Source organism: Poecilia reticulata, chromosome 18, assembly GCF_904066995.2.
Source record: "Poecilia reticulata chromosome 18, P_reticulata-male-v2, whole genome shotgun sequence".
NCBI classification, from domain to species: domain Eukaryota; kingdom Metazoa; phylum Chordata; class Actinopteri; order Cyprinodontiformes; family Poeciliidae; genus Poecilia; species Poecilia reticulata.
In genome coordinates this window covers 5,529,590-5,544,080 of record NC_088847.1, presented here as the reverse complement: position 1 = coordinate 5,544,080, position 14,491 = coordinate 5,529,590, and the positions used below count along the sequence as shown (strand labels likewise).

Genomic DNA, 14,491 nt, shown 5'->3' with positions numbered 1-14,491 from the left:
GTCTTCCTGGAGAACGTCATCCGTGACGCCGTCACCTACACCGAGCACGCCAAGAGGAAGACCGTCACCGCCATGGACGTGGTGTACGCTCTCAAGAGGCAGGGCCGCACTCTGTACGGATTCGGAGGTTAAACGGTGAACTCTGCTTACTAAACCAAACAAAGGCCCTTTTCAGGGCCACCCACTTACCGATTAATGAGCGGAATTTCCTGTGACGTGATAATTTTAAACGTAATGATAAAAGATTAATTACGTTCTAAAGAGGTGCACTAAAATATTTTGTGAAAACATTTGCTACAATTATGCAATAAAACACCAGAAAAGTATTGTTTGGCACCTCATCTTGTAAGACTGTTATACTGACACCTACTGGACCTAAAAATAACTACAACCTAGTTGTAGTTATTTAGTAGTTGATACCGTTCACTGAGTGATTTGTTGTTCTTGTTCTGGTACAATGTCATATTTCACGTCTTCATTTAAAATATTTATTTTTAGATGAATAAATGTCGACGTTAAAGAGTTCATGTGGATGCATGTAGACTGATATTTTTTTTTTTCACAACTTTTGCTTAGGATTATTTTTCTAAAACGATTTGACATTGGGTCTTTTACGCTTTTTTTTTAATGCAGTCTGTCCGGCTATAGAAAACACCCGCTCACAATTTGTAAGGAACGGCGGAAGAGGTTTAGACGGATTGTTTTGTTTGCCTCAGTATCTCTGGGATCCATCCATTTGGAACCGCGAAAGGTCAGATTATTTTAGTAGATTCATCGTTAACAGATAATCTTCCTCATAAACAGTTTGGCGCGTCACTTTCTGATTGAAAACAGTCGCTGTATCGGTCACGTGACTTAGAGATACGCGCACCGACACGGGTTTCGCTCTAATGACCGAAGCCTAGAGAACACCGGACCCATCGCCATCAACCTTGTATTTGTGTTAAGGAAATTGCTAACGAACGCAAAGCATCACTAATATTTATACATTTACCTTGTTGGTAGATGACATTGGAAAGCTATGGTGAGCTATTTAAGTAGAACTTTATCAAAGTTATCTGAATACACAAAAGTGTATGATCTAATTCCTCTTAGAGGATACATATTGAGAAGATAAAAGCTGAACTCGTACTATAATCTTTGCTTCATTTTGTGTTGTCTTAGGGTGAGCTGAGTGGGGCCAGTGCTGAATGGTGAATGTCACTCTGTTTATGTTTTACTTGTAAGACTTGGAACATTTGATACTTTTTCGGCATTAAAAGCCTGTTTTACAATGACACTGATGGGTTTTTGTAGGGTCCCAGAATTGGTAAACGGACCTAGGTGTTGCACTGATGGGGAAAATGGCAGCAGTAACAACAGTATGTTCATATGGAAGAATCACTGTTGTAATACGAGACAGCACTAGGCAAGACTTCTTTCTTGCTTTGCTACAAGTTCTTATCCGGTTACGAGTGTACAACTATTTTTGAGACTCATTTCACGCTTCGGGGAAGCTCCCAGAATCGCGTGTAGATGGTGCGTTTATATGCTAGTAAAAGCTGGGTCGTCTGAGTTTTGCTCTGAGTACTTTTATCCTCTCATCGTTCCTCACTGTGCTTGGCACAAGCACACTCAGTGGAAAACGGTAGATCTCAGCACTTCCTTATAAAATCCTAAAATTGTTTAGACATATTGTGCATTTTTGAGCGGTACAGGAGACTAAGTGATCTGAAAAACGACCACTGGGTGGCGGAATGGTTCGCTGGCCGGAAAAATAGCCAGACAAACCCAGAAGCAAGACGGAGCCTCCCGGTAGTCTGCCCTCTGGCCCCGGGGGGCCTGTACCGCCCCCGTTGAGAAACGCTGCACTATGCACAACTTCTGTTCCCAAGAGCGGCATTGTTTATTAATTAATCAGAAAATAAGTGATTAATTAATAATCAGACTTACTATTGTTTGGAACCACTTCCAGAATTTAGGATGCTGAAGTGACTAAACCTTCATCAATGCAGACTGAACATCTGCATAGTGCAGCATGAGATTAAAGAGCATTATTATTATTATTATTATTATTATTTCTACAATATTAAAGGACTAGCAATTTCCTAAATTATTTTATAGTGGAAAATTCTGTGTGAATGTTGTCTTTAAGTTGTGCAGATTTTAATCATGACTTCACATTAACAGACAAATATCAGAATTTAGCAGAATACCAATTTACAATGCAGATATCATCTGTCTCTGCTTTTGTGTCTCAGTTAAATTTTTTGATAAAACTTTGTATAACTATGTTATTCTTGTGAACCTGTGTAGAAACTGTTTTAATAAAAGAGAAGAATGTGCCACTCCTTTTGTGTTTCTTTCTTGGGTTTTTAATCAAATCGGTTCCCATGGAGGTCAAAGAAAACAGTTTTTCAAAGGGTTAATTTAAAAATTGTTCGTGCGTAAAAGTATTTGTGCTGCGTAAAAATATGTGCGTGTGTAATACTGGATTTGTAAACCTTAAAAATAACATAAATCTTCCCCTACGTCTATAAATGTTGAAAAAGTACACAAAAGTCACCTGGTACACACACACAAAACTGCATTTACACACAGATCCGTTAGTTGCCTAAGGATGTTGAAAACAAATGACTGTAAGTTCCTGAAATCAATGTAATTTATGTCTGACTAGAGTAAATTTGTAATATTTGAACTTTTTATTTCTGGCTGAAGAAACCAAAACACGTCCGTCATAAAAAGAATGACGTGTTCATGAAGAGTTCATACACCCGGAATGTGGATTAAATTAACTAAAAAGCAGCGGGAGACTCCCCGCCTTTCTGTCTCCCTCTATTATCCGACTGCACGCAACGTTTGAAGTCATGTGGTTTCACTTCAATCGCCTCATCCAATCACAGCCAGGGGACGGTACGGCTCGTTTTCCATACAGCATGTATAATATCAGTCTTGCCCGCTTCAGCAGCTCATTCGTCGCTGCAAGTTTCCAGAGACAACATGCCTGAACCCGCCAAGTCTGCGCCCAAGAAGGGCTCCAAGAAAGCGGTCACCAAGACGACCGCCGGCAAAGGAGGCAAGAAGAGGAGAAGGACCAGGAAGGAGAGCTACGCCATCTACGTCTACAAGGTGCTGAAGCAGGTCCACCCCGACACCGGGATCTCCTCCAAGGCCATGAGCATCATGAACTCCTTCGTCAACGACATCTTTGAGCGCATCGCCTCCGAGGCGTCCCGTCTGGCTCACTACAACAAGCGCTCCACCATCACCTCCAGGGAGATCCAGACCGCTGTGCGCCTCCTGCTGCCCGGTGAGCTGGCCAAGCACGCCGTGTCCGAGGGAACCAAGGCCGTTACCAAGTACACCAGCTCCAAGTAAACGACTCGGCTGTTAACACACCAACCCAACGGCTCTTTTAAGAGCCACTCACTACATCTGAAGGGCTTTGGTCTAGTCTCTAATGTCCATATGATTGTTGGTCGGTGTGTTTAAACCCTAAACGTACCAACCCTTAGGCCTATATTTAGTGGTGAGACGGATTTTCTTGTAAGGGAACTTAAATCTTCAGTCTCTCCATTTCAAAGAGCAGTTAAAATGACCCCATTATGAAACTATACTTCGGTATTGTATTTTTAGGAGTAGGCCAGTTTGTTTTTTTGTTTTTTTTTTTTAATTGTAGGGGGTGAAGTTCAGAAATTTGAACCATCTTGTAAAGCTTCAGTTGTGTTGGGTGGTGGAGAGGAAGCGGCAGACTCATCGTGTCAGTCAAACACACTGGTACTGTGAATGCCACAGTTTATACTCTTAATAAACAGAGTCTTCACTAACATCACAAAGCCCGGTTAAACGGCTGCTGTATTATCAAAAACGAAAATAAGCTGAGTCCAAACCACCCGTAACGTTGCTGGAGTTGGGGAGACGAAATATACATGTCCGTCTCAGTCCATGCGTCGATCTCCAGCACGTTTCTCCCACGCTCTCTACCATAGAAATAACATAAGGATCTTATATTGTTGATGTCCAGTTGGCTCTTATAAACAACTTATATCTTATATTATGTCTATGCTCTACAGAGAAGCAGTGGCGCATACTTGTGACATCACCAGCAATAACTCGGGCTGTCTTAAAGAGACACCGCACAATTACGGCTGCTACAATCTGCATTAAGTAAATGGCAGTATGTTTTTACAGGAAACGTATATTTTCAAAAGTTAAAAATGTCCTATACCCATGTATTTTTTATTTATTTTTTAGTGTCTTTGTAATATAAAACCAAAATAAAACGGTACATACATGGGGGGGGAAAAAAAGCTTTTCAGTTTCACAGAAGCTATACATTTGTTTTGGACAATTGTAACTAAGGCATACAATTGCCGCTATGAACATTAACCAAAGAGGAAGAAGGGAGAGCAGGGCGCCATCCTCTCTGCTGCTGCGTGAAACCTGCGTCACGGCAACTCACAGTGCCGTCATGACACAAGACGAAAACAAACCGTGAGCAATGAGGAGGCGCTGTGTGTCCTCATACGTTCATCCCTTTCGTCGCTTGTATCTATTTGCGTATTAAATAAACACAATTTAAATTAAACGGAATAAGAGATACTAGTGTGTGCAGAGCATTGTAAGCTCGAAAAAGGTTTTTAAAAATCAAAGAGCGGCTCTAAGACTCGAGTCCGGTGGTTCAGGTGTTTTAGAACACCGGAAAAGAGCCGTTCAAAAGAATTGGATCGTTTGTGAACATCAAATAACTAGTTATATTGCAGCCTGTATTTTTAATTGCACGTATTACCTCTCAACAAACCTTTTTTTTTTTTTTTTTAGAAACTTTAACTGTGAAAAATGACTACATTTATTTCCGTTGTAGGAGCCGTATCTTTAAAACATCCGATGGTTGAGATGTAATGTTTCAAGTTTCCTCCAGTCATGTTATGGGCGATGTTCCAAATTGATGTGATATTTATCCATTACTATTGTAAATAACCCCCAAAGTCATTTATTTCCTTTACTTCGTTTTATTTTGTAGGATATATTGACTTCCAGTTTCTGGTTTGATGCTTTTATTTTGACAAGACAACTTCGCTGTTGCTGCTTAACGGAAACGGAAGACAAGTTGCAACAATGTTGTTAAAATGTATCGTATTAGCGGCACAAGGAATTATTATTTTTTTTTTTTCCAGATTTTGATTCTCAAAATGTATATATTTTGTAATATTTCTGGGAAGGTTTTTACAGAATAACATGTAATGTTTTTTTCAGTTACCACGGAGCTGCAGCTGGTTTCTGACTTCTGTTAAATTGACCACATTTATGTCTTTCACATTATAAATATTATTTTTAAGATCTCTTTAAATGACTGTTTAGACAGATAAAGATGTTTTATCTGCAGAATAATAAAAAAATCTACATATCCAAAGTAAGTTACACACTTATGTTTCCTGATTAGAAACATAAATGTGTTATGTTGAGTTTCCAGTTTAAAATCAGGAGAATTTTTACAAAATACTTAAATTGAAACAGAAGAACAAAAAAAAAACATTAGATCTATCTGGAAAGACGAGGGCTTCACTATAAAATACAGAAAACATTATTCAGGAGGTTTTCCCGGCAGTTTGCTGTATTTACTGTTGTAAACTGTCAGGCTGCAGACTGAGTGTTAGAAAAAAAAAGTTAATTCAGTCTATAAGTTTCTGTTAAGTTATGGGATATAATATTATATATTAGAGCTGAAACAACTGTATTAATTAAAAGAATCAACTAATTTAGTAATCAATTAATAGTTGACGACCATTTGATGAAAGTGATGACGCCTATTGGTCACTGTATGCTCTCTAGTTTTTCACTGGTTCATATAAAGTGAATCACCAGATCAGCCTCACACTGTATTGAAGTTCAGTTCAGCAGAAATTGCTCAGCATTTCTAACATGTTGATGTTAGAAGTGTTTTTGTTTTTAGCTGCAGATTTCATCCTTTGCTACAAACGGTCAAGCGTTCAGTAATGGAGTGCTGTTTTTTTCTCTCTTTTTTGTTGCAATGCAGTCAATAAAACACTTTCTCATTTAAAATAGGAATCAAATGACTTTTTTATTATTGTTTCTAAAGTTTATAATGTTATTCTTAAGTGGCTAGCTGAAAAATAAGCAGAATGTATACATTTCTCATCCAATTACCAATTAATCAGCATAATCCATTACTGAAACAACCATTAGTTACAGTCCTAAAATGTATTAATTGGTTTCATTCTGTGCTTGTTTACCAATAAAGTATGAACTAACTCTGTTCTGTGTGATTATTGCAGTCCTTCTCCACTGTATGGACGTTAAAATGTTTCTTGTTTTACTCAGATTTTCTTAAGAAACAAAAGGAGAAAAATATTGATTTTAAGACTCCATTTCCCATGATGCATCTGACAATTGAGGGAAGCGTATTCAAGCTGCCAGAGGCGTCCTGTGTAATAAGAAACTCAGACTTCTCACATGGCCAGGCTCCATCTGCTGTTACCACTGATCTTATCACGTCTGTCTAAGCTCAGACCTTTATTTATATATACACACATTCATAAATTTATTGTCTCAAACTTCTCAAAACCTGCTTCTTGCTTACATTAACGGTACCTTTAACAGTACCCAACACTAACATCCCTATAGGGACGTGAGTAATGCCCTTAACCAGTGTCAGTATTGCTGATGCCACCAACAGCCCTGCTGGGAGGCAACTTCTAGTGGCAAGTGGTTCAAATAGCCCAGAGTCCATGGAACAAAACTCAGCTTGAGAACAAGTAGCAGTGATAACCCTTATTCTTTTTAGCAGATGTCCAGTTGGCTCTGATCCCTTACTTATATTTATCTCCATGCAGAATTTTAATTCTGCTTCTGCTGTGCAAGACTGATGTATATCTTTGCTGATCAAACTAGAAATAGTGGAAATTTCCAGAAGGTGAGAATTTAGGAGGTGGGGGATTAGTTATTTTTTTTAAGAATCTCAAAGTACTCCCAGATGTCAGATTTTCCTCTTGCAGTTTCTGTAGCACATTTCAGTAACAATGCAGTTCAAAGTTCTTCATATTAGAAAAATACAAAAACATAGTCAAAACACATTACACGTTAATGAGTGCCATCATGAAAATCATCAATACTCATGTTGGTCAATGTTCCTTTTATTTCAGCCACTGCTAAAGAAATATTCTCCTCCGATACACGACCAAATAACCTACAACAACCCATGAAGCAGCACGGCTCATCGCGCTTTTATTTTGAAAACCGACACGCAAAATGAAGCGGTCACGTGTCCCAGGTAATGCGAGGCATCGTTTGTTTTCAGTCACGTGATTTTCAACAAGATTAGTTCATTTCTCTGCATTTGTGGGAACAGTAGAGACGCTCATCACCCAAAGCTCACAAAGTTATAAGCTGATGTGCAACACCAGCTTTTTACCTTGGGTAAAAATCAAACAGTGTAAAGTTGTCTATTCAGGAAAAACAAACATACCACTAGATGGTAATGACCGTCAGGCAGAAATAATGTTGCCGTTTGCTGTTCAGGAATCACATATTGGCTTTTTAGTCCCCGTCGTGGCTTTCAAGTAATTTTGGTCAAAATGTAGAACTGAACACAGTCTTGGAAAAACAGTTTAAGGATATTATTCATGAATATAGAACTCCTGGCGGGGAAATTTCTTTTACATCTTTTAGTAATAAAATTGCATTTTGAAGTCAATTCTGAACAAAAATAAGGTTCTATACGTAAAATATTTTTGGAGTAAATGCAAATCATAACGGAAGCAGAGGAATGTGCTCTGCTGCCGGAGTTGTGTTCCGAGAAAAATCCGGCCAGTAACAAGACTCTGTAAAAAAAATAAATAAAAATGACCATCGGCAAACGCTTGAAGGCTCAAGGTTTCTCATCAATTTCACAAAAATTTGTATCAGTTTCAACCGTTAAGACTTGACAGGAAATTCATCTCATTAATCGGTAAGTGGGTGGCCCTGAAAAGGGCCTTTGTTTGGTTTAGTAAGCAGAGTTCACCGTTTAGCCTCCGAATCCGTACAGAGTGCGGCCCTGCCTCTTGAGAGCGTACACCACGTCCATGGCGGTGACGGTCTTCCTCTTGGCGTGCTCGGTGTAGGTGACGGCGTCACGGATGACGTTCTCCAGGAAGACCTTGAGCACACCGCGGGTCTCCTCGTAGATGAGACCGGAGATACGCTTGACTCCCCCGCGGCGAGCCAGACGGCGGATGGCGGGCTTGGTGATTCCCTGGATGTTATCACGGAGAACTTTACGGTGACGCTTGGCGCCTCCTTTACCGAGTCCTTTGCCTCCCTTTCCTCTACCGCTCATTTTGTCGTCTTCTTCTTCTGTGCAAACACAAAGATGAATGTGAGCGAGAGCTGCGGTGTGTCGGCCTTTATGTGGGAGCTGCGGACCTATGAGGAGCCGATCTCAGCAGCTCCTCCTACAAGACCGTGACAGATTGAGAAGAACGTTCTTTTTGACGTAATAATTTAACTTTGATTGCATTAAATTATTGTGTGAATCAAACTCCCCTTAACAGTCTCTGAAAGGAATAAACATAAAAATAAATGTAGTTGAACTGTTTGTATTCATGCTGTTGTGCAGCTGAGGAACATGTGAGGGATTTCTGAAACAATTTTCACTCCATTTAAGTTGTGAATGATCGACATACAATCATTTTTGATAATGAATTGATTTCAGTGATATGAAAGATGGAGGATTTATGAAGTGTTGGCCTCATTTCTACTCCTTTTAGAATTGAATATGAAAGTTTTGTTCCATTTGACATTTGTATTTTTTCCCGGTTCATGTCTGACTTATTACTTGTATAAAAGTAATTTTATATATGATATGGGTGTTTAAAAAATTGAATTCAGAGGTGTCAGTTGTGAGCGAGCCAAGTGACTTTGCCGATTCATTGTGAAAGGGACCGAGTGTTGTGTGAGCCTTTTTCTGGCTGTATTAATTTGTGTACACAGTGAAGTAATAAGTGAAGTAAGCAATGACTAAAGACTGAAGTAGCATAATGACATTCCATGAGAAGAATACGTGTGAAAGTTGATGTCTTCCACATACAGTGGTATTCAGCCAAATGAGGTGAATCCTTCCTGAGAAGTGTAAGTCCCATGACTGTTAAAACTACTGTATAAAATGTGGCATCTACATGAATAACTTTCATCTATAACTCAAAGATGGTGTTAAATGTAATTTTTCCTAGTGTATGAAGTAAAATACGTGGTAAATAAAAGAAAAGGACGAGCTCTTGAGTAGAATGTGTGTTGGCTCTTAAAAGAGCCTTTGGTGAGTAAAATGCGGGGCTGAAGCAGCTGTTTACTTCTTGGCCTTCTTTGCTGCGGCCTTCTTGGCTGCAGGTTTCTTTGCTGGACTTTTCTTGGCTGCGGCCTTGGGCTTCTTGACGGCGGCGGCCTTGGGCTTCTTGGGCGCGGCCTTCTTGGGGCTCTTGGCGGGCTTCTTGGCCGCTTTCTTGGCCGGAGCCTTCTTCGGGGACTTCTTGGCTGCCGCTGCGGGTTTCTTTGCGGCGGGTTTCTTGGCCGCTGCGCTCTTCTTTGCCGCGGGCTTCTTGGCCTTGACGGGCGCCTTCTTCTTCACCACCTTCTTGGCCGCCGCCGGTTTAGCGACCTTGGGCTCCTTCTTGGCGAGCTTGAAGGAGCCGGAGGCCCCCGTGCCCTTAGTCTGGCTCAGGGTCCCTTTGGTGACCAACTTGGTGACGGCGGTGTTGATGCGCTTGTTGGCCTTGCTCACGTCCACTCCTTTCCCGGCCAGCACCTTCTTGAGGGCCGCCAGGGACGTCCCCTTGCGCTCCTTGGATTCGGCCACGGCGTCCACGATGAGTTTGGGGAGGCTGGGCCCGTCCTTCTTGGGCCGGGGAGCGGACTTCTTCTTCGGGGCTTTGGCCGGAGCCTTTGCCGGCGCGGCTGCTGGAGCTTCCTCTGCCATGTCTGTCGGACTGGGTTGTTCCTCGGAACTTGTGGAGCTCAAAGCGGGAGGCGGGACTTATAACACACATGAGAACCGTGAAGAGACAACTCAGCCCGCTGCTCGGCTGCCGCCTCGAACAGCGGCTCCACTTTGTGTTTTCTCCGCCAACATTTAGCCTGAAAATACTCAAAAGACAAACATCTCACAAGACCAAAGTTACTAAAGCAGGTAGAAAAGTCTCTCTCCTCCACAGTGAGCTCGTGTTTGATGTCCGAGACGTTTTCCCTTTGTTCCAGGAGCCTTTAAAGCGACCAAATTCTCGCCTTCGTTGTGCCTCTTGCTGGGAGTTTTCTTCGAATTTCGCCTCCGAAGACATCTAAAACCACATTATACTAAAAGTAACACATATGTTTCTGTTAGCTGAGACACACGAGGACAGAAACCGAGTAAAATGGCAGCGGCGAAGTGATTTGTGGAGATAAAAGGAGTGATTTTTCAGCGGATGTAAACACACCCTCAGGATCCCTGCGTGAGGCAGACTGCTGATCCTCTGGCATAAACTTCCTGTCTGCAGTAAATGAAGATTCAGCAGCAGCTGCTCTCAAAATCACTTCAATATCGAGATTTAGTCAGAAAAATGTTTTTTTAAATTGTATCCAAGGAGCATATACAGGGATTTACATATTCTCACTTCATCACACTCAAAACTAGATGAGGGTATTAATTTCTAAAGCATTCAAAGTTCGGTAAACCTCCAAGTTCTTTCTGACTTGTAGGTAACAAGAGTTTTTCCACACCAACATCAAAAAACAAAAACAATTAATGCACAAAATTATTTACAGACATAATAAACACCAAACACACAAAGACTTCAGGTTCATTTTCATTCTCCTGCCAGCAAATGTTATTTTTCTCAATGATCTTCAGATTATGTTAAAGAAAAGGAAACATGAGACAGATTCTACATTCTATCAAATCATTTGTTGTTTTAATGCTTATGTAAATGTCTCAGTCTGTTTCATCTCTTTGTTGAGGTGAAATGTTTTTTTGTTGCCAAAAACCCTTTGAGAAAGTTTCTGTTTCTTTAGCATCAACAGTTCAAGATGGATTTGACCAGACTGGCTTGAATTAAACTCAATAGTTTCTGGACATGACATAAATCACATGTGACAGGATAAATGTCTAATCAACCACAGTCACTTTTATTTCTGTGTTGTTCTTGGATTTGTTCCTTTGGTTTATTTCAGAATGAGTTTAGAAGACAGAGCAGCACAAAGACGTGAGGAATAGACAAGTAAAAGCAAAATGAAAGGAACACGTAGACGACCGCTCCATGTGTCCACTGACTTAGTTCTCTAACTTTTTCTGATTGACTTGGAGTGTTCTTTAGTCTTCAGTGCTGTAATGGCAGCCAGGAATACAGAATTAACCTCCCAGAGATATGGGCACAAATACTGCAAATACTTCACATGTTTGAATGGCCCAGTCAAAGCCCAGATCTAAACACAAACAATCTGTGGCAAGAGTTGAGAGAATTATATTTGCAGACATTCACCAAAAGTGAATAAACTTGAGGTGTGTTGTAGAGAAGAATGGGCAAATTACATTGTGCTGCGAAATAAAATCTAAATCTAAAGTTTTAACATCTGGTTATGAGAAGTTCAAAGTTTATACAAAATACATTTTGCAAAGCAGCTGACATTTTATATTTAAGTTAGGAGAAGATGGTGACACTTGATTAAAACTACCTTCTTCCTACTGGACATAAAAATGTTGTGATTTTATCAATTATACCACAAATTGAGTTTTTCCATGTAACAGTATAATGTATAGTAAACTGTGCGATACTGGAAAGGGTCAAGTTTTGTTCTCCACAGAAAACAATCTTACAGCCTTGGAAACCAATTGAAACATCTTTCACCTCACCGTGAAGAGTGGCTGATGTTTGAAAAGCTTTGCATAAAGCGTGATTGATTCCAGGTGTAAGATGAGCAAGTTTATGAAATAAACATTAAATGGTGAATAAAATGAAGAGTGTTGGTGTCTGGTTGGAAGCAGAGCTCTCATGATGTAACGAGTGTGTGGCTCTTAAAAGAGCCGTTGTGTGTTTGTTGCCGAGCAGCAGCAGCAGGTTTACTTGGTCTTGGCGGCCTTCTCGGTCTTCTTGGGCAGCAGCACCGCCTGGATGTTGGGCAGCACTCCACCCTGAGCGATGGTGACTCCACCCAGCAGCTTGTTGAGCTCCTCGTCGTTGCGGACGGCCAGCTGCAGGTGACGGGGGATGATGCGGGTCTTCTTGTTGTCGCGGGCGGCGTTCCCAGCCAGCTCCAGGATCTCAGCGGTCAGATACTCGAGCACAGCGGCCAGGTAGACGGGGGCTCCGGCACCGACCCGCTCCGCGTAGTTGCCTTTGCGCAGCAGCCTGTGAACACGGCCCACTGGGAACTGGAGTCCGGCTCTAGAGGAGCGGGTCTTGGCCTTGGCTCTGGCTTTTCCTCCGGTTTTTCCGCGGCCACTCATTTTGTTGCTGTTTGTTTCTAGAAATGAGACTCGAGAAAGAAATGAGAAGCTTTTATGTCCGCGGAAAGTGGCAGGCTTCTGCTGGCGACCAACCAGAAAAGCTCCCAGCAGAGCGGGACGGAGAGGCGGACTTTTTGAACGCAGCTTCCTCCAATGAGCAGCGGACATTAAGCCGGGAGGCGACGCCTCTGGGCGGCGCTGCGCTCCAGGAGGAGCCGCTAACCAACCAGGATCCGGAGCGGAGCTGCAGCGTCACAGAGTGACGCCCAGAGCCTGAGCTTAAGAGCAGCGGAGCCTCGACGGTTTGCAACATTTTTCTCCTGATCGTGATCAGAGAAGCAGAAGCATGGCCAGAACCAAGCAGACCGCCCGTAAGTCCACCGGAGGCAAAGCCCCCAGGAAGCAGCTGGCCACCAAGGCGGCCAGGAAGAGCGCTCCGGCTACCGGCGGCGTGAAGAAGCCTCACCGCTACAGGCCCGGTACCGTGGCTCTGAGAGAGATCCGTCGCTACCAGAAGTCGACGGAGCTGCTGATCCGCAAGCTGCCCTTCCAGCGCCTGGTCCGAGAGATCGCTCAGGACTTCAAGACCGACCTGCGCTTCCAGAGCTCCGCCGTCATGGCTCTGCAGGAGGCCAGCGAGGCCTACCTGGTGGGTCTGTTCGAGGACACCAACCTGTGCGCCATCCACGCCAAGAGGGTCACCATCATGCCCAAAGACATCCAGCTGGCCCGCCGCATCCGCGGAGAGAGAGCTTAGAGGCTGCAGCTCCAACTAACACAACGGCTCTTTTAAGAGCCACACACACCTTCATTAAGAGCTGCTCCTGTTGGTATATTAAAGGTTAACTTTAATAAATTGAGATGTTTGACTTCAGTTAATCTTGTCAAGATTAGACCATTTTATGTGTTTAGCACAAGTTATCATGGCATCTAAAAATGTCTTCAACGATGGTTGATAGTGTTTCACATGAATGTTTCTGTAAGTGGGTGAAAAATGACCCAAATTCTCTTCCTCTGGTGTTTCATTTGTAAATTTGGCTCCAATCAACTGACAGTAATGTATATTTTTTGGAGCACAGACTATATCAGGTGCCATTTTGTGGGTGGTGGGGTTGAAAAAAAATTACACCAACAAGAGTCTGGATAAGAAAATAAATGTATTAAAACCTTTCAAGGTGAGAACAGAAATACAAAGTCAAATGAGTGTCAAGTCTAACTGGATCTGGCTTCCTTTTATAGGTTTTGGTCAGAGAAGACTTGATTGGACTAGAGTGAATCCCTGATTGTGATGTACCAGGGATTCTGTGGAGCCCAACACAGATGGTCTGGCCATTTGTCTGTTAAGGATAAGAGGTTCTTTGTTGATGCTAAAGAGGGCAGTTAAGTTCCACGTTGGGAAAGTCACACTTAGTCTCCAGGATCAAGGAGCTCCTGCTGCTGTTAGGACTCTGCAGAAGTTTCTTGATCATGATTAGACTATGCAGATAACCTAAAGCAGAAGAGGGGTGAGGAGCACATTATACAATTTTCCATTACAGGCACAGTTTTATTGGCTTCATCATTATTGTGTAATTAATTTATTCTATTTAATAGTTTATTTAGCCAGCTAACATTACCCCATTTATTGTGTCCGTCATTAATGCCTACTGTGCCATAGGATGTCATTACTTATCAATACGCCACATCCGGAGAGAGAGCTTAGAGGCTCTCTGTCCGCCTCTAAGCCATTTCATCAATTTCTTAAAATATGTCATGTTCTACACATGTTGGATGAAGAAACTCTTCCCTCATGCAGCCACAGTACAAAATATTCTATTTTGCTGTTATGAAATGTCCTTGTTTAATGTTTAAAAAAAATACAAATAATTTTCAGGTAAAAATCATAGTCATTTTCGACTCACCTATATTTAAGAGTGTGGAGGTCCTGTTGCTCATGCGTATAAAGGTTCATTATTATTTTTAGGCAATTAGTATTTACACCACATGTCTTAGCTTGTATTTTCAGTTGAAGCACAGAATATGGAATGTGTCTATAAATTA

General features: G+C 41.8%; 4 protein-coding genes across 4 annotated transcripts; 2 read left to right on the top strand and 2 right to left on the bottom strand.

Moving 5' to 3' along the window:
* Nucleotides 1-132: 132 nt before the first annotated feature.
* LOC103480225 (histone H2B 1/2-like) lies at nt 133-6,133 on the top strand. The gene has a single exon (XM_081599158.1). It carries the CDS (start codon nt 2,980-2,982, stop codon nt 3,355-3,357), a length of 378 nt encoding a protein of 125 aa, XP_081455284.1. The 5' UTR covers nt 133-2,979; the 3' UTR covers nt 3,358-6,133.
* A 2,042-nt stretch (nt 6,134-8,175) lies between these two features.
* On the bottom strand, nt 8,176-10,717 carry LOC103461299 (histone H1-like). The gene is made up of 2 exons (XM_081599151.1): nt 9,327-10,717; nt 8,176-8,334 (listed from the first exon to the last, which is right to left on the bottom strand). The coding sequence occupies exons 1-2, from the start codon at nt 9,947-9,949 to the stop codon at nt 8,307-8,309; spliced, it is 651 nt and encodes a 216-aa protein (XP_081455277.1). The 5' UTR covers nt 9,950-10,717; the 3' UTR covers nt 8,176-8,306.
* A 1,112-nt stretch (nt 10,718-11,829) lies between these two features.
* On the bottom strand, nt 11,830-12,466 carry LOC103461298 (histone H2A). The gene has a single exon (XM_008403615.3). The coding sequence runs from the start codon at nt 12,449-12,451 to the stop codon at nt 12,065-12,067; it is 387 nt and encodes a 128-aa protein (XP_008401837.1). The 5' UTR covers nt 12,452-12,466; the 3' UTR covers nt 11,830-12,064.
* A 73-nt stretch (nt 12,467-12,539) lies between these two features.
* On the top strand, nt 12,540-13,307 carry LOC103461301 (histone H3). Its single transcript, XM_008403618.2, has one exon. It carries the CDS (start codon nt 12,798-12,800, stop codon nt 13,206-13,208), a length of 411 nt encoding a protein of 136 aa, XP_008401840.2. The 5' UTR covers nt 12,540-12,797; the 3' UTR covers nt 13,209-13,307.
* Nucleotides 13,308-14,491: the final 1,184 nt, after the last annotated feature.

Excerpts from the sequence above, each read along its gene's own strand:
- LOC103461301 (XM_008403618.2), top strand. The coding sequence starts at position 12,798 with ATGGCCAGAACCAAGCAGACCGCCCGTAAGTCCACCGGAGGCAAAGCC.
- LOC103461299 (XM_081599151.1), bottom strand. The coding sequence starts at position 9,949 with ATGGCAGAGGAAGCTCCAGCAGCCGCGCCGGCAAAGGCTCCGGCCAAA. Across the intron at positions 8,335-9,326 it reads GCAGCAAAGAAGGCCAAGAA|AAGAAGAAGACGACAAAATG; the intron begins GTAAACAGCTGC and ends GTGTTTGCACAG.
- LOC103461298 (XM_008403615.3), bottom strand. The coding sequence starts at position 12,451 with ATGAGTGGCCGCGGAAAAACCGGAGGAAAAGCCAGAGCCAAGGCCAAG.
- LOC103480225 (XM_081599158.1), top strand. The coding sequence starts at position 2,980 with ATGCCTGAACCCGCCAAGTCTGCGCCCAAGAAGGGCTCCAAGAAAGCG.